The sequence below is a fragment of the Dendrobium catenatum genome, unplaced genomic scaffold, assembly GCF_001605985.2.
Source record: "Dendrobium catenatum unplaced genomic scaffold, ASM160598v2 fragScaff_scaffold_1516, whole genome shotgun sequence".
Taxonomy (NCBI): Eukaryota; Viridiplantae; Streptophyta; class Magnoliopsida; order Asparagales; family Orchidaceae; genus Dendrobium; species Dendrobium catenatum.
Window position 1 is genome coordinate 14,790 of NW_021319978.1, and position 23,885 is coordinate 38,674.

Consider the following 23,885-nt stretch of genomic DNA (forward strand, 5'->3'; position numbering starts at 1 on the left):
TTGACAACCCTTGATGATATTCTCTGCTTATTACCAGGTGAATCAGAACATTCTTTTACATTATCAATCAATCTCTATCATTTATAATGAATTCGGCATGATCCACCTTTGTGTTCAAGTTTTCAACAACATTATCTATTTAAAGTAATTTAAACATATTTGCATATATTGGTAAAGGCTTCTTACCAACAGCATCCAGGTTGATAATCTTCATCACTTGATCTCTAGAGTATCCATAAACAAAATTAACACCCTCCAAATATTTATCATCTTCAGGTCCTTCTTATTTTACAATTAATTGTTCTTCCTCATTGATCACAAGCAAAACATCACAAGCTTCATCAAAAGTATTCTTCACTTCTAGCTAAATTCCATCAGTATTAAATTTCCAAACTTTTTTAGCAAACATAGGGGCAGTTTTAATGGGAATGAATTTCTTTTGAACACCTCTGAAAGAAGTAGAAAATTTTCTCCTTCTTCCATAGCTAACATGTATCCTAAGACCATATGAGGATTCTTTATCATCTAACACCTTCTCAGACTTCTCTGCATTACCATAATCTAAGGTTGAAATCCCCAAGCCTTCATAAGCAACAAAATTCTTCTCCAAACTATAATAATTTAATAAATGGACAATTCTTCTACACTTGAAAAAAAGGTAGAAACTATCTCATATTCAAGTTTTTGAAAAAATAGACCATCTAGTCCTTCCACCCACACCCCAAATGGTAGCTTTTTATCTAGAATAACATGAACACAAACCCCTGCATATTCTCTTCTTCCCCACTGGAAAATATTTCCATCCAACAATAAAGGTAATCCAAACAAAGAAGCAATTCAAGATACATTAATTTCATCCCAATAATATAGAGGTAGATGAGGCATTCTCACCCATGTAGGAGATTCAAACCTTTTAGAGAAGTAAGAAAAAACTCTAGAATCAACTTGTTCATACCCACTATATGCCCACTAATAAACCAAGGACCTCCTAATAGTACATTTTCCATAGATTTAAGAGTAGAAAATGAGCATAGGACCCAACCTAATGCATGAATTATTTGGTGGAACTTCCCAAACTACATCCATTGTCAATGTAACTCCTCTCCAATCACATGAATCGGAATAATTTTTCGAAAAACTTTCACAACTATAAAGCACTATAGTTTATCAGAGTTAGATTTCACATTTGGTTCAAATAATTTGATAGCCTAACCATCCTCAGAAAAAATAGATTCATCATTTATAAAATTAATTCTGATGTTAGGAGGTCTTGTCCAAGGATTACCCACCTTATCATTTGTAGCATTTACAACGGAAGGATTAGCATCCTTCTCATTTTGAACTAATTTTCCTTCAATTATACTCCCTTGGGAATTTACACAAACATTAGAAATTATCTTTCACAACATTTATGGCAGAAGAATTTTCCTTATCGACAATGTTACCAAATCTGTTGACAAAAAGCTTCATATTCGATGATGAAAATGCTTCAAAATCATTTGTTCTATTCCCCCCCCCTCCCTAATGGATTAGTAAGGAACTAAAGTAGTTGGGTCCTATAGAAGATGCTCCTAGAAAAAGAGTAAAAGGTGAGGATGCTTCCCCTTTAGTTAAATAATGACCTCAATTCTATTTTTGGAACTATAGGGGAGCCTAGAAAAGAGAGGCTACTTATTACTTGTGAAGTTTAATTAAAGATCATGAGGTCTTCTTTATTTGGTTGACAAAAACCAAGATGCAAACACTTGATAAGGGGAGTATTAATAAGATCATTAAAGTTAACTAGGATTTCTACCGCTCACCTATGATGGGGAGATCAAGAAGAATTTTGGCTCTTCGAAAAAAAATATGTAGCTTCTTTCACTATAGTATCTTCCAGAACTCAATGTGTGATTGTAAACTTAAAAGATCCAAATTTTATTATGAGGTCTATTGTAATTGTGTATAGAAATAGTGATGTTCATGTGAGAAAATCATTAGGGTAAACTATTGAGTTTATTTAATCCAAAGATCAACCTTCTCTAGCAAGAGGAAATTTCAATTATATAATATCAAAGAAGGAAAAAAAATAAAGGTAAGTTATTTCTATTATATTAGGGCATCAAGAAATAAAGGACTACATGTTAAAAAAATGATGCTTATTATGTGGGATCTCATGGCCTCAATTCACTCAGTGTAATAATAAGGATAGGTTAAGTTGAACTTGGGAAAGGCTAGATAGATTCCAATTAAAATCATCAGCTCTATAATGTATTCTTTTATTGTGGTAAAATATTTAACTCAGGTGGGATCAGATCACATTCCTATATTATTAGGGTTGGCCAATGCCCTGGGTCATCAACAAAGGATTCTTAGATTTCTGAATGTTTATACCTCATATCCTTCTTCATGGAGCATTATATCCAAAGCTTGGACAAAATTTGATTTTGGAAGTTCAAATAATATTTTGCAAAGAAATCATAAAATATCACTTTGGGGGTTGCAATATCAAAGCAAGAATAAGTTTAAGGAGTTGATGCTTTGAAGTAGTCCCTTAATGATGATATTTTACCTTAGTTGAAGAAGGAATTCCAGGGGTTGGGATTGAATGTAGAGTAGCTATTGGAGATGATAGTTAAAGTTTAAGAACTAAATTGTACTTAAGATAGGCTAGCCACTTGGTGGAGGAAACAGGAAATGACAGGTGGCTAGAGAAAGGTGACACCAATTCATATTTCTTCCACTCCTTTACTTCAATTAGAAGGAATACAATAGAATTATTCAAGTGAACTAGCTAAATGGTGACTTGGTGGAAGACCCTAACCTTAGATAATATCTTCTCTCAATTTCTCTGTAGAAAATGGAGGTTAAGGTAGTCTTGCTTAGATGGGTGGCCATATTTTCAAATGATTCAAAAGATTGAAGCTTGCAAAAAAATCTATTAAATGTTGATTTCACCGAGGATTAACTTAATACTACAATGAAATAACTAGGGAATAACAAATCTTTTTTATTGGATGGGATAACAACAACTTTCCTTAAGTGGAATTGGGAGATTGTCAAGTGAGATATTTGGAATGCTATCAGCTTATTTTTTTTTTTTCATAGGTAATTAGCCATCTGATTGGAAGGATACTTTGGTTATCCATATCTCTAAGGTTACGAATCTCATTAAACCCTCAAAATTTAGACCCATGAGTCTATGGTAAACTACCTACAAGATTGTGATAAGGATGCTCTTGAATATATTTGAGCTTATCTTACCAAGTTGATATTTGAAGAACAAGTTGCTTTTGTCCCAAATTGGTCTATTTTAGATCAGTATTTACTTGCCCATGAAATTTTCAATAAATTCAAGTTTTAAGCATCTAAATGAGGTTTCCTAGCATTAAAAATTAACATGGAGTAGGCATATGATAGTATGTGCTAGCTGACTCTATTCAAACTTATAAAGATTATGGGGTTTCCCATGTTCACAAACTAGATTATGTAGTGCATTATGATTCCAAGATTTTTAGTGATGATTAATGTGGGGAGATCAAATTGGATTAAATTTGAATATGGAATTAGGCAATGGTGTCCACTATCACCTTATTTATTTATCTTATGCTATGAGCTTTTTATCTAAGGCATTCCAACAAAAAGTTGTGGATCTAGGCATAAAAATTACCTCAAATTCAAAAAGGAGTTTTTGACCTATTGTATGTTGATGATGTGTTAACCTTTGTTGAAGTGTCCATTCTTTCCATTGGCATAATTAGTAGTATTTTGGATGACTAGTATTTCTGGTATGGCCAAAAAATTAATAAGAATAAATCTATGGTCATGTATTCAAAATCAACTGATGGGTGACAAAAAGACTGAATAAACTTTGGGGCTTTAAATTAATCAAGGAAATGGTGTATCTAGGTGCAAAGATTATTCTTAGAAGAAGTATAGATTTCCAATCGATATAAAAGCATTCCCTAAAGAAGTCAAATACTTGGGGTAGTAGGTTTTTGTCTCCAACATGTAGAGTAACTCTTATTAAAACTTCATTTTTAACTCTCCCAACATTTCTTATGGCTGGCACATTGGTTCCTAAAGGGGTGTTGCATGATTTGGATCAACTATGCTAGAAGTTCTTATGGCTTAAGAAATAAGGCAGGCAGAGAATGTATTATGTGGGGTGGGAAGATCTTAGCCTTTCTAATTAATTGGGGGGGCCTTAGGTTCCATTATACTTATAGGTGGGAAGGCTCATTGCGAGCTAGGTTAGTGTGGAAATTATGACAAAATACAAACTCCTTATTAAAGAAATGTACTATTGCTAAATATGGCACTAACAATTGAATTGGTCTGCTCAACAGAGAGGATTCTACATTATGGCATATTCTTATAGATGGAGATCAATGTCTTAAGCCACTTGTGAGATGGAAAATCATAAATGTCAAGGAAATTCAAGAAATGTCAGGTACTTAGGTATGGGATAGGACTTTTGACAAATGGTCAACGGACTATGATCTTCTTATCCTGTAAGAACTGACAATCAACAAACTCCTAGATGGAGATTGTTCCTGGAGATTTAACAAGCTTCATATCCATTTTGGAGAGAAGCTTGTAAAGTTTATAAGACAAACTATAATTTTTTCTAATGTGGTGGACGAACAAATGTAGTTAAATAATGCATTAATGGGAAAGCACATTACAGTAATGGTGACGCAAAAAAAAAAAAATACAACATCTTTAGTGGATTTTAAGTGGATTAATAAATTACATTTTTGATCTAGGGAGGTTTTGTTGTAGTGGAGGCTAGGGAGGAATGTATTTTCCATGAGCTATTAGCTTAAACATAAAAGATTATAGGATTAAAGGTTATGTCCAAGAGGCTACCAACTGGTTGAGGATGTCAAACATATTTCTATAATTTACATGAAACTGATGGACTTTTTAAAAACGTTTAATCAATGGAAAAAATTCTATTATAGTTTTTCATTCTTATTCTAAATTGGTAGAACATTTGGATTTGAGATTGAGAGATAATTCAATCATGGAAAGGATTTATTATTCATATGTATGTAACTCATGGAAAGCTAGGAAAGTGTGTAAGCATGGAAAATTAGTGTGATCTGCTTAAAAAAATACTATAACCATTCTAGCTACCTCCATCGCACCACATATGAATCTTATTTTGGAGAACTATGATGCTAACAAGCTCAATGGGCTGCAAGGTAAATTTTGGCTTCACCTGCCTCTAAATTGGATAAAAGTTAATGTGGATGCTCACTACTTCATTTTGACTGATCCGAAAAAGGGTGGGTAATAAGAGACCATAAAGGTATATTTATCTTGGCATTTGGAAGACAAATGATACACTAGGATATTTCACAACTTGAACTTCTTGATGTCCTAGCTCTAAGGGACATCATACACGATAGGATGATTAAGAAGGAAGGAATTTTAATAGAATGTGATAATATTAATGTTATGAATATGCTATAGAGTTCAATGGACATCCTCAAATAGCAATATGAAGAAAATTGTAATCATATTTTGGCTTTTCTGAATGATTTTTAGCAAGTTCTTTTTTATTATATTCCTAAGGAAGCTAATAAGGTAGCTGATTTTTGTACATCCTCTACTTTATTAACCAGTTTATTTTGGGATGTTCTTGATAATAACCTTCCTTCAACAATAATGTTCTTTTTGATGGAATGTGATTGAATTATGATCACATAGTTTGCAATATTTAGTTTCAGAATAAATGCAAAAAGCAGTTCTTACAAAAAATAATTCATTTGTACGTAATAACTTAATTAATTTTAATTTTAAAGAACCATGATAATTAAATAATTAAAATTACTTTGAATGCTCTAATTAACAAGTCCTAAGCTTATAAACTTAATGCATTTGTTCCCTCCTCAAGGGATAGAGCAAGTGATATTCCTTCTGCTATGGGAGGGGACGTTAATTGTATATTGTCTAAGGAAGACAAAAGAGGGGGGAAGATGTTTATTTTCTCCAAGGGTCCTCAAGAAATAAGATCTTTTATGGTTAATAATGATTTTCATGATATAGTTGTTATTGGTCCAAGGTATGGTTTGGGTAATAATAAGGAAGGTAATTCAAGGATTTGGAAATGGTTGGATAGATGCTTATTAAATTTAGCAGCTCTTTAGAAGGTTCCTTATGCTATAATGAGGCATGTTGCTAGAGTAGCATCGGATCATTCTCTTATTATCTTCAATATTATTGATAGATCAAAAATTCATAAAAAATTTATCATATTTGAAGATGTTTGGAAGCCTTATCAAACATCTTGGAACTTAGTTCTTAAAGCTTGGAGGAATTCTAATTTTGGAAGTGAAGCGAAAATTCTAGAAAGGGAGATGAAAAGAGCATTAAAATCTTTGTACTATTGGAACAAAAATAAATTGAAGGATTTTCCATCTTTTAAAGAGGCTTTAAAGAAGGAAATTATGGAGTTGCAATTGAAAGAAAGCTTGAAAGGGGTTCAAAATCAGTAGCACAATCAGTTTCTAAGAAGTAAGGTATGGGGATTGAATGTTACTTTAGCTTAATTAGCCATTTGGTACAATTAGAGAGCAAAAGCAAGATGGATTGAAGATGGAGATACTAATTCTAAGTTCTTTCATGATTATGCTTTAGCTAAAAGAAATGGTAAGTGGATAAATCAGAATAAGGATAATAATGGGATAGTGGAAGTTCAAGATAGGATATAAGAAGTGTTTTTCAAAACTTTTAGCCAGAAATGGAGTAGAAGTTATAAGCTTTCATATTGGCCTAAAGTATTTAATCATCAAAATATTGAAGCATCAGATTGGGAATTGCTGAATGCCGAGTTTACAAAGGAAGAGTTGGTGGAAGATGTGAATAACATGGGAAATAATAAGTCACCGGGTATGGATGGTATCACCTCCTCATTCATTAAGTTCTTTTGGAGCATTATAAAAGATGATATGTGGAGAGTAGGAGAATGTTTCTTTATTAGTGGAAAAATGCATCATGAATGGAAGGACACTTTAATTGTGTTAATTCCAAAGAATAAAAATCTGATGGAACCTTATCACTTTAGACATGTTAGCCTTTGTCAATCTATTTATAAAGTGGTGGCTATAATGATTATGAGCTGATTAAAATGGTACCTACCTAAGATCATTATTGAAGACCAAGTTGTTTAATGCTTCGAAGGACTGTGATGGATCTTTATATCTTGGCCCAAGAAATCTTTAATAAGTTTATATTTTTGAATTCCAAGAAAGGATTTATGTCAGTTAAATTTGATATGGAACAGGCTTATGATAGTATGGAGATTCAACCTTAGTTAAGGTTTTGAGTTGGTTTGGATTTCCTTTTAAATTCTTAAACCTCATTATGGAGTGTGTGCAAAATTTAAGATTTTCTATTATTATAATGGTAAAAATTGAAAATGGATTAAAGATAGAAGTTGGTTTAGACAAGGGAGCCCTTTGTCTCCTTACTTGTGCATAATGTGCTTTAAGTTATTATCAAATTCCATGTATCAAAGAGGGTCTGAATTGGGTGTAAAGCTTCCTCCAAAATCAAAAAAGATTTCACACTTGTTATAAGTAGATGATGTGTTACTATTTTTAGTGGCGTCCATTACAGCAGCTTGTATTATGAAGAAAATTATGGGTAAGTTTTGCAGTTGTACAGGCCAGAAGGTGAATAAGATGAAATCTCAAATTTTTTTGGGGAAACATTTGAATGGAAGGAGAAAGAAGAAGATTACTAAGAAGTTGGGTTTTAATATCGTTAAAGAAATATAATATCTGGGTGTGAAAATGGCTATGACGAGATTAGTAAGTTCTGATTTTTAAATCTTTTTAGAGCATTCTTTGGAAAGGTTGAATGCATCAAGTAATAGATGTCTTTCATTGGCCAGTAAAACTCTCCTTATTAAAATTACTTTTTTCACTTACTACTTTTTTTCAACTAATTTCTTAGTACCTAAGGGTTTACTAAATGAGTTGGAAAAGCTGTGTAGAGAATTTTTATGGCATAAAGATAAAGGAAGGAAAGGTCTACATTGTTTGTGTTGGGAAGAGTTATGCAAACCCAAAATTGTTTGAGGATTGTGTGTACGCTCCTTGGTTAATAAAGTGGACCCATTAAGATCTAGAATTACTTGGAGATTTATTCAAAATCCTTTATCTTTATTTGATCAAATTTTCATCTCAAAATATGGCAGTTATGTTTGGAATGCTAATGTAAAAAAGGGGAGATTCAAGTGTCCAATGTATAATAAATGTTCTGATTTAAAATTTGCATCGGTTCAACAATTTATTTTAGAGGATGGTAGTTGGAATCGGTCTGAGCTCCAGAACATTTTTTATGAAGATCTTATTTTGATTATTATGCAAGTTCCATTATTTCCTGATGGGGGAAGATTTTATTGAGCTAATTAATTGGTATTCTGGAAGATCTGTCATAGCTTTATCATTTGAAGCTTCAATGAAGTATGGATAACAATAGAATTTGTTCAAAATGATGATCTGGATTATGAAATTTAAACTTATTCCTACGATTGAAATGTTTTTGTGGAGACTATGTAAAGATGCTCTTCCTACTAATTCTTTTCTTAATAATAGGAATTTATTACAATTAAATTGTTGCACTAAAAGATGTCATGAAGTGGATAACCAATTGCATATTGTTGTTAAGTTCAAATTCCTTGTTGAGATTCTTAACAAGCTTCGAGAATGGGGTTTGCAACTTCCTATCTTCAAATCTTTTATGGGATGTTATATGAACTTTAAAGGATTTTTAATTTTAATTCAAACATAGTGAAATTATATTGTATAGCTATTTTTTATTCTTGGACAAGCTGAAATCAAATAAAGCATGGATTGGCTTCATCTTCTATAAATGTTATTGTATCAAATGTTTTAACATCATTTATGCATCCATCTTAATATCTGATGCTAGTAGACTGAGATGTTAATCTCCTTTTAGAGTCCACTAATGTTTGGCATCCCCCACTGCTAGATTCGATCAAAATCAATTTGGATGCATCTCTTATGAAATAATATATAGCGAGAATGGGTGTTGTTATTGGAGATCATAAGGGATTATTTCTTCGGACGTTTGGGAAGCATGTGAAACATTGGGATGTTGCTCATCTTGAGTTAGAAAGTGGTTCTCTTGATTAGAGAACATATCCAAAGTTGGATGTTACAATACAAGGGTGTAACTATTGAAGGAGACAACTACAATATTATCAAGTATCTTCGACATTCAATGAAGAACGAGAAATCACATCAAGAAGGCCAGATTTTGGAATTAGAAGCTTTTTTTCTTAAATGATTTCAATAATGTTGTTTTTCATTATACTTCTAGAAATTATAATAAAGTGGCAGATTGTTGTGCCACTTTAGCTTTATGTAGCAGCTTTATTTTTTACAACTTTTCTTTTGATACTATTCCATCTTCTTTGGTTTACTTGTTAAGGAATGTCATAGTTTTTTTTTATTCCAAGTAGTTTGTAATAGTTTTTATTTTAATTCAATTTGCAATCTTAAAAAAAAAGGGATAGCGAAAGTGCATAAAGCCTCAAATTTATTTATGATTTATCAATGATTTAATTAATTATTAAAGTCCAATTAATAGGTTTATTTAATGAAAGTAAATTTTGTTGGATTTTTTTTTTAATTTAAATTAATTAATTTTTGTTGAATATTCTCATTTTTTATTTAATTTTAAAATTTAAATTTTATATGAATTTTTCTTTGTTTAATTTTTTTCATTATTTTATTTTATTTTAATTTATTTGGATATTTAATTTTATGTAATTTATTTATTATATTGATTGAATTATGGAAATTATAAACCTTTAAAGGTGGTATGATCAAAAATTAACTTTAGGATTTAATTTGATTTAGATTTTCATTTTATTTTTTATGAATGATATTATTTGGTTAGCATTAAATAAAATTTAAATTATACTTTTATGATTTATATTTATTAAACTATAAAATTTAATTTAACTAAAGTTAAATTAAACTCTAACTTATAATTTAGTAATTTTAGATGGAAATTCAAAGGGATTTTATTTTTCTTTAATGATGTATCTAGTTTGTGATTGAATGCAATTAAGTTCATAAATTTAGCATTTTTTATTTCTTAATTATGTATTTATTTTATTTTTTTGGATAAAACCCTTAGAGGAGCCTACACGTTGATTAAAAAAGATAATTCAAAGTCCTTAAAAGGGACCTCGAGCTCACTACTGCTCAGAAAAGCTACAAAAATACCCAAAAATAAACCTAAGAGCGTGAGGTCGCTCCTAAACAAAAATATAAAATAACCTAGGTAGAATCTAAGGTGGCAAGATGCCAATACTAAAAAAAGAAGGGGAGGTCCACAAGTAAACTATAAGCACAATCTTCCCACCAAAAAATTCAGGAGACAAATAATTTACACTATAAAGAGCATGTAACAAAAAAACATAAAATAAGAGAGGAATCACAGAAAGAAGAATTAAGATTACAAGAAACATAAAAATTATATAGAAAATAAAGATGATAATAGTCTAAGATGTATGAAGTGGAATAAACAATTATATAAATAATCCAAGAAAACTTATTGGCATTAGAAACAAATTAATACCAACTGATGATAAGATGATAATGTAAATAGCTCTCAGATGAACAACAGCCGCAATATCAAATAAACTTAGGAAATAACCCCAAAAAGGATAATAACCCCCTCAAGCCAAACCAATTATACAAAAAATTACAATAATGAAGCAACAATTGTAATCCATACCAACCAAATAAATAGTTACTGCAGTTATCAAGATAATTTTTCAACCACGACAACATAAGACTGCAATTAATCCAATAAATAATAACCTATCAAGGTCAGAGAAGAAATCCCCAAACCCCTCACCAAAATGAAAAAGGCTACAAAAGAACCACAATAACTGCCAAATGAAATAAGAAGAGCAAAAAAAATAATATAAAAGTACAGATCTAACATAACAAGAACAGATACAGCAGCCTATACATCCAAATAGGAGATGGCCCATCAGAAGAAACGCAAAGAAAATAACTTCTCCCACCCCATAAATTATGAATAATTAATAAAGCTGCAGAGATATCCAGAAACAACCCATCAATACCCAGAAAAAACCCAAAAGAACCTAGAAAGCATCATACAGAGGTAACAGAAACCCTATCATCAATACAAGAAAATCTAATAATAATAAATTACCAAGCCAACCAAAACAAAAAAATAGGGAATTTATATTAGTAAATGCCAAATAAGCTCAAGAAATTTGTATCAATCTTCCCCTCATTAAATACTCCTAATTTTTGCTCAAATCTAGCCCAATACCAACCCAAACAACTAAATAAAACCCACAACCCAAGAGGAGGATAGGAGGAGATAGAGAAGCCACAACATATATAAATTCTAAGCAGAGCACCATAAAAATTCTTGAACCCCAAATACAAAAGACAATCCAACAAATGATACTCCTAACAATAATCATCCAATGGGCTATCAATGTCAATATCCATAAAAAAGTAGTAATTCCATGAGGAATAAGTCAAAGAAAAACTACCCAACCTAACATGCCAACAAAAGTTGTAGCCGCTCCATAACAGACAGACCTCAATTAACTTAGTAGAGGAGCACTTAAGGTATAATTTAGAGAAATATGTGTTATAATCATTTCTTAACTCAGGCCCCATCCCACAGTAGAGGATAAGAAAAAAATGTACAAAAGGATTACCAACTAAAATGTCACCACTGAATACCATAAAAGTTAAGAAAATAATTCCAAAACCACCATATAATAAAGAAGTAACTAAAATATCCTTAGCAATGAAATCAAGCATCCAAACCCCCAAAGAAGCAAAAGATCCATACCCAAAGAATGAAGAAAGCCTAAATTCTGATATAGAGTAAATTGATTTTTTCTAATCTAATGAGACCTTTCAAAATCTTAAGCAAATTAACAAAACAAAAATCAGAGAAGAAATTAAGCTACTACCATGATTATCTAACCAATCAACATAATTGTTACCTTCATAATGAACATGAGTAATAGTGTAACTAACAAAAACCAAAAGCTAATTAATCTCCCTGAGTAGTAAAATAACTCTAGATTACAAATTTTTTCATCTAAGTTTTTAAAATAATAAATAATATATGTTGCATCCACTTCAATCCATATATTAGAAATGAAAAGAGAAAAATATAATTTAAGGCCATGTAAAATAGCAGAAAGATCGACCTAAATGACAGAACACTTATGAAGGGGACCAAAAAAAGCCATGATGAGATTTCCAAGAGCATCCATAATAAAACCACCACACACATTAGAAGATTATTTAATAGAACCATCAGCATTAAGTTTGAAAGTTTTATTGGGAGGTTTAATCCAATAAATTAGCTTGGGAGGTTTAATCCAATAAATTAGTTTGGGATCATCGACAAAATGGTTGTTATGCAAAGAAATACCCTAGTGTTGAGCCAAAAAAACATAGCCTCTAAAACTCTTGTTGGCTAAAAGATCAGCATAGTAAAGCTTGAGGACTTTATCTTTAATATTTTTAATAATGTGATGATGATTCAAACCAATATTATTGAAAAGAGAGTTATTTCTAGAAAGCCATAAATACAATAAAATAAGTAAAGGAATAACATTCCTAACATGACATCTAAACTTAATAACTAGAAATTGTGTATGGTATTGATTGAAATATTAGCAGTAAAAAAATCAATCTAAAATTTTCATCAAAATGAGTCCAAACTTTAACAACAATAGGACCAGAAATAAAAATATAGTCGATATTCTCCACATGATAGCAACATTGATATTTGAAAAGTAAAATGAAGCCTCTCTTAACTAAATTATCATAAATATTAATGTACTCATGCATAATTCTCCAGATAAGTAGTAGTAAAAATGGTAATACTTTTATGCCAAATCATGGAAAACACATTAGTCATAGTATTCTTTACTCTATAGGCATTCCAAGCACGCTTTAATTTGAACCTACCATTATTAGAAAGATTACAAAGCATAACATTATAAAAATCAATATTAATAGGCAAGTGTAAAATATTGTCAGTAATAGACTCAAGAAGAACTTTAACAAGTTTATTGTAATCCCAACTATTATCGATAATAAAAAAATTAACCTTTATAGTAGTAGTAGAAATAGTATTAAGAAGAGAGTCAATAGAGTGGCCACCTAACCAATGATCTTGCCAAAACAAAATGATAGCAGAGCTAAGGCCCCATAGAAGATATGGCTCAGCTTCCCATTTAATACTGCACAAACTTTTCCAAACCTTAAAATCCCTTTTATTATAAGAGCATAATAAACTCTATGAAGGTTAATCTTTTAGATTTACCAAGCTTCTCATATTTCTTCTTCTGATGATTAATGCCCTCATTTGGAATATTAGGGTTTTGGGTAACCCTCCTTCTAAGGATAAGATGAAGAACTTATGCATAATTTATAATATTAATGTTTTAGTTATGCTTGAACCTTTAATTTCTTCTTCCAAGATTATATCGGTTCATTCTAAACTTGCATTTGATTGCTCTTTTAGTAATTGCCCAAAAAATATTTGGATACTTTTGAAACATTGGGTTACTTTAAATATTATTAATTATATTCCTCAAATTGTGCGTACTAATATTAACTATATTCAATTCTCTTGATGTGCTTCTTTTGTTTATACTTCTTGCTCTAGAATTGATAGGATAATTTTATGGAATCAAATAACTAATTTTTCTTCTAATATTTTCGAACCTTGGATGGTTGGTGGTAACTTTAATACTATCAATAATGTTTTGGAGAGATTTGGGGGGAACCTCTAAATTTCTAGGCTATGGAAGACTTTAATGATACGTTATTAGTTTCTAATTACATGATATTGGTCTTTCTAGCAATACATTTACATGGAATCAAGATACTATGTGGTAATGTTTAGATCATATACATTTCAATAGTGTTTACATTTTTAAGTACTAGAATGCCCATATTGATCATTTGTATAGAACTCTCTGATTATTCTCCTTTGTTTTTTAATATTTTTATGCAAGATAATTCTACTTACTCTCCTTTTAAATTTTAAAATATGTGGCTTTTGCAGGATTTATTTCTTAGTAATGTTGAAGCAAATGGCCTGCTCCATTATTTCCCACTAATAATTATGTTAGTATGATTCTGCTTTGGCTTAAGCTTAACTGTCTTAAGGTGAATTTAAACTGGTGGAATAAATGTGTTTTCAAAAATCTTTTTGCTAATATTGTGGAAGCTGAGAAATAAGTTGATCCAGCTAATAATAATTACAGTAATCTTCCTTCTATTGATAATATGGCTTCTTTGAATGAAGCCAAAGACATTTTAGTGAATCTTTAAGAACAAGAAGAGGCTTAGTGGAAACAAAAAGATGGTTGTAAATTCTTAGTTGAGGGGATATAAATACCAATTTTTTTCATAATATTGCCAATCATAAAAAAGTTGCTAATTATATCCATAAGATTTCCACTCCAGAGGGTTCTCATTATTATTCTACTAATTTGGTTTTTGCATCTGGTGTTAAGTATTTTTAAGGATGTGTTTAACAAAAATTTTGTTCCTGTTTTATATTTAGAATTTTCTTTTATTCCTTTGGTTGTGTTTGAAGAGGATAACATTATGCTTGCTAAAATTTTGTCTGAGGAGGGGATTTGGTTAATTATTAAAGAGATGAATTCCGAATCCATGGCTGGACTGGATGGTTTTACTACTAGATTTTTTTCAAAAACTTGGCATATCAATGAAGAGGATTTAATTAATGCTGTTGTTGATTTTTTTAATGGTAATTCTTACCCTAAAATTTTTACATCGACTGCTATTGCTTTAATTTTCAAGAGTGATGTTACTAATTTTTGGAATGATTTTCATCCTATTAGCATATGTTCTTTTTTCAACATGCTCATTACCAAGTTAATCATGTCTAGATTTACTTTAATTCTCCCTATTATTATCTCTCTTGAACAAACTAGTTTTCTTAAAGGTCGATCTACTTTTCATAATGTTTTATTAGCTCAAGAGCTTGTGCATGATTTGGAGGCTAAATTTGCTGGAAGAAATATGATTTTTAAGATTGATATTATTAAAGCATATGATAATCTTAATTATGAATTTCTTTACATTATGTGTAATTTATTTGGTTTCAATAATGACTTTATTAGGATCATGAAGAATAGTACTAAACACTAATTTTTCTCTGTTATTATCAAGGGTAGGAGTCATGGTTTTTTTAACTTTGCACATGGTATTATGCAAGGGGATCCTCTATCCCCTGCTTTGTTTATTATAAATGTTGAATTTATTTCAAGAGGTCTTAATGAACTTTATAGAAAACACCCTACTTTACATTATCATATCATTGGTAGTTTTTTTGTGTCTCATTTAAGTTTTGCTGATGATTTTATTATTTTTAAGAATTGGTCCAAAAAAATGCTTAATGTCCTTTTTAAATTTCTTAGTCAATTTCACATGGCTAGTTGGTTAATTTTTAATACTGTGAAAAGTTGCTTTATCACTGCTAAATCTATAACACATCACAGAATCTCTTCTATTTAGGAAAACTTCAATTTTTAACATAAGTAATTACCCTTTAAATACTTAGGCACCCTCTTTTTAAAGGAAAAAAGAGATCACATTTATTTGGGGACATTTTTTCTAATATTCACAAAAAGCTTTCTACTTGGGCCTTTAATTTTCTTTCATTTGGGGAAAGATTTTTGTTAATTAAAAGTGGTCTTTGTTCTATTCCTATATAATTATTTCACACATTATATCCAAGTGGGAATATTTGCACTATACTTAAAATAATTTTTAACAAATTCCTCTAGGGAGCAAAAGAAGGTAAATATGTTATTTTATTGTCATCTTAGGATAGATGTTCTGGCGTCCAAGTATAAGGAAAGTTGGGTTTTAAGAGTGACATGGTTCTAGGTTTTTATTATAAACTCGGTTCAATTTAAGGCCTAAAAATAGACTTCGGTTGAAGTTTATGATTTTCTAAATATTATGTTGGTAAGCATCCTCTTAATTGCTTTTTCAAAAAAGGGGATTCATTCAATTGGAAAAGGATTTGTTCTATTAAATAGGATACTGAAAATTTCATTCAATGAGGTTTGGGGTGTGGGGACATCTTTTTTTGGTAAGACAATTGGATGGGTTTCTCCTTTATAGATAGTTTGCTCAGTACTCATACTAGTAGTGCTTATAAAGTGGCTCATTTTATTTAAGATGGGACTTGGAATTTGAATTACCTTGCTATAATGGTGCCTGATTTTCTCATTAATCTCATTCTGAAAGCGCCTTTACAACTTGACCAGAAAAATTATATTTTATTTAATAAGCCTAATGATGGGATCTTTTTGTTCTTGCATTCTATTATGAATTTGCAACCTAAGTATAATATTTTCTCTTCAATTTGGCAAAAAGGTATTCTAGCTTCCTATTCCATATTAGTGTGGAGAATTTTCAACAATTGCATGGCTATTGATACTATCTTGATGAAAAAAGGCTTTTATATTTCTTCCAAATGCCAATGATGTTATCATATTGAGAATTTCAATCATGTTTTTGTTAATGGCCCTATTGCTCTCAAGGTTTGGTTAAATTTTGGCAATATTTTTAATTCTCAATTTTGTAAGGCTTATTCCAACATTAATAGTATCATGCATGATTGGGTGGTTCCTACTAAGTGGCATATTTGAAATGTGTTACCAGTCATTATTTGTTGGTTCCTTTGGAAAGAAGGAATGAGGCAAAGCACGAGAACATTACTATGAAAGTCTCAATCATTATCCTCAAGATTAAGGACAGTGAGATAATTATATTTGGCTAAGTTAATCAATTTGGATTATTTTTAACAACTATTTTCAAGTTGCTGAGCATTTTGGTATTAATGGTGCAACTAATAGCCATTCCTCTAAAGACATTATAGTTAAATGGATTAAACCTCATGTGGGTTGCTACAAACTTAATATTGATGGCATATTTAAAAGTGTGAAAACTGGTTGTGGTGGTATCATCCAAGACTTCAATTGACATATTCTTAAAGCTTTTGTGGGTCCCTTCAATATCAACATTGCTATTATGGCTAAATTTCTGGCTATAAACTATGGGTTACAATTATACATTTTTCTTGGTATTACTAATGTTTGGATTAAAAATTATGTTATGCTTGTGATCCAGATAATTTCATTATAAATCCTTCTTTTTTCTATACAATTAGAAAGATTAAACAATGGTTGTCTCTTATCAATTTTTCTATAACTCACATATATAGGGAAGGAAATGCAGCTACTAATTTTTTAACTGATTTGGGTTGTAACTTGTTTGAATTTATTGGGTTTGTGGAGTTTTCTCTTTTGCCTAGGCTTTTGGGTTTAGCTAGGCTTGATTTTATGGGCATCTCGTATATTAGAGTATCTTAGTTTCTTTCTTTTGTGTTTTTGCCTATTTGTTTTTTGCAGTGTCTATCATTCTTTTTATATTATCATTTTACTCTTGCTAGCTATTTTAATTCTCTGTTTGATTCATCTCTCTATTTTTTACTTAATGTTCTTATTGTTGAGGCCTTTTGTTTGTTGGTTAAATTTATCTCCTCTAGTTTGGGCACACTTATTACTGGCTTTATTTTCCTTACAACTGGCATTGGGTTGTTATCTCTACAAGATGGCTCGGACTTTTATTTTTACTGTTAACAAGTTAGGGGGTCCGATTCATACTGTTGCCCCATTTTCTAGTTTCTCTTTTTCAGATGGAAGTGTCACTAGTCGAGCTTCAATTATTATCTGTCTAGTTCTTTCGGTCACAATGTGTATGGCTAGAAAGGGAATGGCTTGAATGACTGGTATCTATCCCGAGACATGGCATGCTCAGGTATTTCATTCTCCTAGTAATATTTTCAGACATAGCATACCAAAAGCACTATTGGGTCTTTGCATGTTTGTTTTTTCGCATAGATGGTTGCATTCTAGGCTCTTATTGCTGTCGAATCTCACTTACTTTGGTCTTAACATGTGTATGCATTTTGGTTTTTCTATTTCTTATATTAATCATTGTTTCAATGTTATTCTATTCCCTTTCTCTAATGAATATAATATGTCTAAGTGTTTCTTACTTTGGTTTCTTTTCTAGATAATTTATAATCCTTTCTATATCTTGTTATGCATGGTTTATTTTTGCAGTCTGTTTCTCTTGCAAATTTAAGGAATCGAGGACTTTGTGGACAAGATGGGAATTTTTTGTAGGAAGATTGAGCTGAAAGTTTTGATTACTTTCTTCCTTTTTTTGGTGCAAGCTTTTGGTCGCCCTAGAATGTCAATAGGTTATTTTATATATTTTAAATTAGTTAACCATTGGATCAAAGGTTTTCTTTCAAAATTTTTTTGTAGCTCGCTCGAGCATTAGCGAGCTGAAGGTTCCCTTTAAGGACCTTGTAATATATTTTTATATTAATGCTTAGGCCCCAAAGCGAGTTTTCTAATATATATATAGCCCAAAGGCTCAGTTTTGCATGAAAATTAAACCACAGCTTAATAGAGAAAGCATGAGATAAGTCATTGATATTTTTACTGCCCAAGGCACCTTGTTCCAGCATCCCACATCAGTCACTCCAAGAAGGCCAAAAGATTTCAAAGTTGTTATATTTTTTCTTTTAGTTTTACAAGCACATCAGTCACTCCAAGAAGGCCAAATAATTTTAGAGTTGTTGTACGCCCAAAATTAGAGCTAAAATTAGGGTTTTTCATTTTTCATGACTTAAGGAGTCCTAATTATCACCAATTTAATTCTTAGGGTTCATAATCTCACTAAGTTCACTATGTTTCATTTTTATCCCGATTTGATATGAAAAATAATTTTGATAATTTTTCTTGGTTGTAAAACTAAAAACATAAGTTAATTAACCTAGTACTATTGAGTTCTCAACAGGGCTTGTAATCCGATGTGTACAAACAAAAACACACTAATCATTCAAAAATCAGACCCTAACTCTCTATAGATTGCTTGTAATTGATTTTCACTCATTTGTGTCAAAATATAACCCAATTATTTGTAAATTCAATTGTGCTCAGTGGGGCCTTAAATTAGTGCTATGAAAATTACAGTATGTAGGTAACACATCATAGTAAACACCATCCAAAATTAAACTTAATTGGATGAGTATTTAAATGGATTTTAATGAAAAATAATAGGCATTATACATAAAATTAATGAAAGTGTACTTTGTTAGCCACCTATACACGTGGCAACATTATATTGGTCTCTTAATGTATCATTAGTCATTTATGTACTTTCTTTATTTTAGTTTTCTTTATATACAGCATTGTATCCCTTAGACATATCAACGAAACCAATTGTTTCCCTTTCTTCATCCTGTCGGTCCCTGGCTTTCATGAAAGCTGATTTCATCTTTCTACATGGTATCACGAGACTAGGTATTTCTCGTTCTTCTACCTCACCTATTATTTTCTGATGACTTCCCCAACCGATACATCCCTCTCCACCCAGGTGGAATCCTCCACCGCAGAAGGTACCTTCTCCTCCCCCCAAATTCCATCCTCTCTCAAATTCTTGATGAGCAACATCAAGAATGTCATTTCCCAACAGTTAACTACCGACAATCATTCTCTGTTGAGATCTCAAGTCATCAAACTATTCAGGGCAAATAGCTTTAAAGGTTTCTTGACTGGCTCCATTACTTGTCCTCCCCCTAGAATTTCCCATAGTGATGTCCATCAAACCATCAACACCGATCATACCAATTGGCTTCTTCTAGATCAAAACCTTGCTGCTACCCTATATCCCATTATTTTTCCCTCCATCCTTCCCTACGTCCTCTCCGCCAATCACTGCAATGAAATCTGGAAGATTCTTGCAACTCAAGAACAGCTTCACTACCTCTCTATGAAAGACAAATCCATGACTTAGTACCTCCTCGACGTGAAATCCAAGGTCGATGCTCTCGCCACTGCAGGTGCTCCCGTTGAAGTTGAAAATGTTATCCATTACACTCTCAACGGCTTACCCAACACTTACCAAGCATTGAAGACTGCCATTCGCACCAACCTCCGCTCCGTTAGCCTCGACGAAATCTACGCTCTCCTATGCAGCAAGGAGCTTAACCTCCTCCATGAAACAACAAAAGAACTTCACTCCCTAAGCATCACCAGCAATCAAACTGCTCTCACATCCAACCGTGGATGAGGCCAAGGATGTTCATCAAATAATCGAGGAAGAAACAATAGCAAACCTCCATATAATCAGTCAGCTAACCGGGGAGGTAAATCAAATCGCCCATCCATCTCTTGCCAGATCTGTGGCAAATTTAGGCACTCCGCCGTCAAATGCTAGCATCGTCACGACGAGAAATATAATACCAAACCCCCTATCACTCTATTCACATCTCCCACCTCATCCAACCCCTCGGAGTGGTTTCTTGATAGCGCAGCTACCACACATCTAACCTCGGATTCTACTTACCTTCAGTAATCTCAATCTTACCACGGCAACAGTCAAGTAACTCTTGGGAATGGCCAGCAACTTTTGATCAAAAACACGGGTAAAGGTCTTCTTCCCACCCACACAGGTAGCCTCAAATTACTGCATCTCACTCTCGTTCCCAACTTATCGTTTAACCTTCTATATGTTCATCAACTAACCTCCGACAATAATTATTTTATCACATTCTTTCCCCATGGCTACGAAATCAAGGATCGGATGACCCACCGCCTTCTTCTCATGGGTCCATCTATTAATGCACTCTACCCACTTCAATTTAAACAACAATGATCACCTAGCTCTTCTCTATGTTCAACACATTCCGGACCTATGGCACCATCATCTCGGTCACCTGTCGGCGCAAACTCTGGTAGCTATCTCAAAATGCAACAGCATCGTCTAGACTGCTTCAACAGTTTTTCATGTAACTCATGCAAAATGGCCAAAAGCCATCATCTCCCTACTTTTCCTTCTCAAACTATAACTGATTCTCTATTTTCTTTAGTGCATTAGGACTTCTGGGGTCCATTCTCTATTATACCCACTCAAGGAAACTGATACTATGTATCGTTTATAGATGATCTTTCGAAATTTACATGGATTTCTCCCATGATTAACAAATCTGAGGTTTTCTCTAAGTTCATCAAATTTCAAAAATTAGTTGAACGACAATTCAATCGACCGATAAAAACAATTCGCACAGACAATGGCAGTAAATATGTTAATCACAAATTCAAAACTTATTGCAAATCCACTGGCATATGTCATCAATTCACCTGCATGCACTCTCTGTCTCAGAACGGCATCGCCAAGCGCAAACACCGGCATCTAATCGAAACCACAGAACTCTCCTAATTCAAGCCTGTCTACCTCTTTACCTCTGGGTCGACACGCTCATCACAGCTAACTATCTCATCAACTCATGCCCTCTCCCAATACTCAAAACAAATCTCCATATGAAATCTTATACGACCGGCAACCCAATTACAACCAGCTCAAACTTCTTGGATACCTTTGTTATCCTTGGCTTAAACCTTACACCGCTCACAAACTCTCACCCATCTCTCATCCTTGCGTTTTCATCGGCTATGCCCAAGATCAAAAAGGGTATAAATGCTTGGATCTAAATTCTAATGAGATATATACCTCTAGTAACGTAATATTTAATGAAAATATCTTTCCTTACTCAAATTACTCTACCCATGAATCAATCCACTTGTAATTCTCTTCATCTATTTAGCCTTTAATGCTGGTTCCCAAAACCAGCATACCGCAATCTCTCACACAAAACTCCACTGTTATTCCCCACTCATTCAACACATCTCCACACTCCAAGCAAACCGAGCACACAAATACTCACACTACTCAAAGCCAACTCACAAACTCGGAGACCTCTGTCACGATCGATACACCCCTCCGGCCATTCTCACATCATTCCAAGCACTAAGCAAATTCCCGCTCAACCTCCATCCTTTCCCAAACCAACCCACTCTATGGTCACTCGATTTAAAAGTGGACTATAAAACCCAAAGAAAATCTTTGATCTTGCTCACATTCTCCAACCATCCGAACCTATAACTTATAACCAAGCAGTCAAATAAGAACATTGGCATTCCGCCAATGCACAAGAATTTCAAGCCCTTCAAGCTCAGGGCATATGGGAACTCATCCAACCGAACCCATTAATGGACATTCTCGGCTCCAAATGGACCTTTCGCATCAAATACAATTCAGACGGATTGATAGCTCGCCATAAAGTACAATTGGTGGCTAAAGGTTTCAATCAAGAACACGGTATAGAATATACCGAAACGTTCAGCCCAGTTGCCAAGATGCCAACAATTCGAGTTCTCATTCTCATCTCCTTACACCACAACTGGATCATCCACCAACTCGACATTTCAAATGCTTTCCTACATGGAATGCTCTCCGACACGGTCTACATGGCACAACCTCCAGGATTTCAAGACTCTACGCATCCAGATCATGTCTCCAAGCTCAAGAAAGCCTTATATGGCCTCAAACTGTCACCCAAAGAGTGGTACGCAACCTTCTCCAACCACCTGCACGACTACGGATTCAAAATCACTGCATCCAATCCTTCGCTACTAACGTATAAATACAGCGCAATCCGTATCTACATGCTCATCTACGTCGATGACATACTACTCACAGGTAACTCTAAATCTGAAATAAACAAATTATTAGCTAATCTTCATGCCACTTTTTAGATGAGAAACCTCGGCGCCCTATCACAATTCCTGGGCATCCACACTACCAAAACCTATTCAGGCATTATACTACAACAACCATAAGCCAAATCAATTATCCAACAAGATGGAATGGAACAATCAAAACCTGTAGCAACATCTATCTCCTGCAGGACAAGTCTCATGGCTAAAACCAACGAGAACTACACGCATCCTAAACTCTATAGACAGATCATAGGAGCATTACAATATTTAACCATTACCCGGCCGAACATTTAATTCGGCGTCCAACAACTATGCCAACATATGCAACAACCCCTCAACAGTCATCATGAATCCCTCAAGCAACTACTTCGCTACTTACACAGATCATCTACAACAGGTATTCCTCTAAACCAAACCAACTTAACCATCCGAGGGTATATTGATGCAGATTGGGCAAGCAACAATCAAGATTGAAAGTCCATCTCCGTATATTGTAACTTTCTCGGTAACTCCATCATCTCATAACAAGTTAAGAAGCAAAACACAATAGCCTGGTCATCCACAGAGGCAGAATACCGGGCACACGCCATGGAAGCTGCCAAAATCTTATGGATATGACAACTACTAGAAGACGTCCATATACTGCAAAACTAACCCACTACAGTCTACTGCGACAACACATTTGCAATCGCCCTCGCTAATAACCCAATATTCCACACCCGAATAAAGAATATAGATGTAGACTGCCATTTCATCCGGGACTGTATCAAGAAAAACAAAATTTCAGTTCACCATATATGTATTGAAGACCAAATAGCATATCTCTTTACCAAAGTCCTGGCAAATCACAGATTCAAATTCTTATCTAACAAACTCACAGTTGCCACTCACCCATGAGTTTGTGGGGGGCTATTAGCCACTTGTACAAGTGGCAAAATTATATTGGTCTCCTAATGTATTGTTTGTCATTTATGTACTTTCTTTATTTGTACTTTCTTTATTTTAGTTTTCTTTATATACAGCTTTGTATCCCTTAGACATATCAATGAAAACAATTATTTCCCTTTCTTCATCCTGTCGGTCCCTGGCTTTAGTGAAAGCTGATTTCATCATTCTACATACTTATCCAATCAACTGGAAATTAATTTTATATTAA

At 32.9% G+C, this 23,885-nt stretch overlaps 1 protein-coding gene across 1 annotated transcript in view; it reads left to right on the plus strand.

Moving 5' to 3' along the window:
• The window catches only part of LOC110114731, a 33,047-nt gene extending 12,807 nt beyond the window's left edge, over positions 1-20,240 (plus strand). The window contains exon 5 of the mRNA XM_028700410.1: positions 19,965-20,240. Within this exon, the coding sequence (XP_028556243.1) occupies positions 19,965-20,240 (276 nt within the window). The remainder of the gene's footprint in view (positions 1-19,964) is intronic.
• Positions 20,241-23,885: the final 3,645 nt, after the last annotated feature.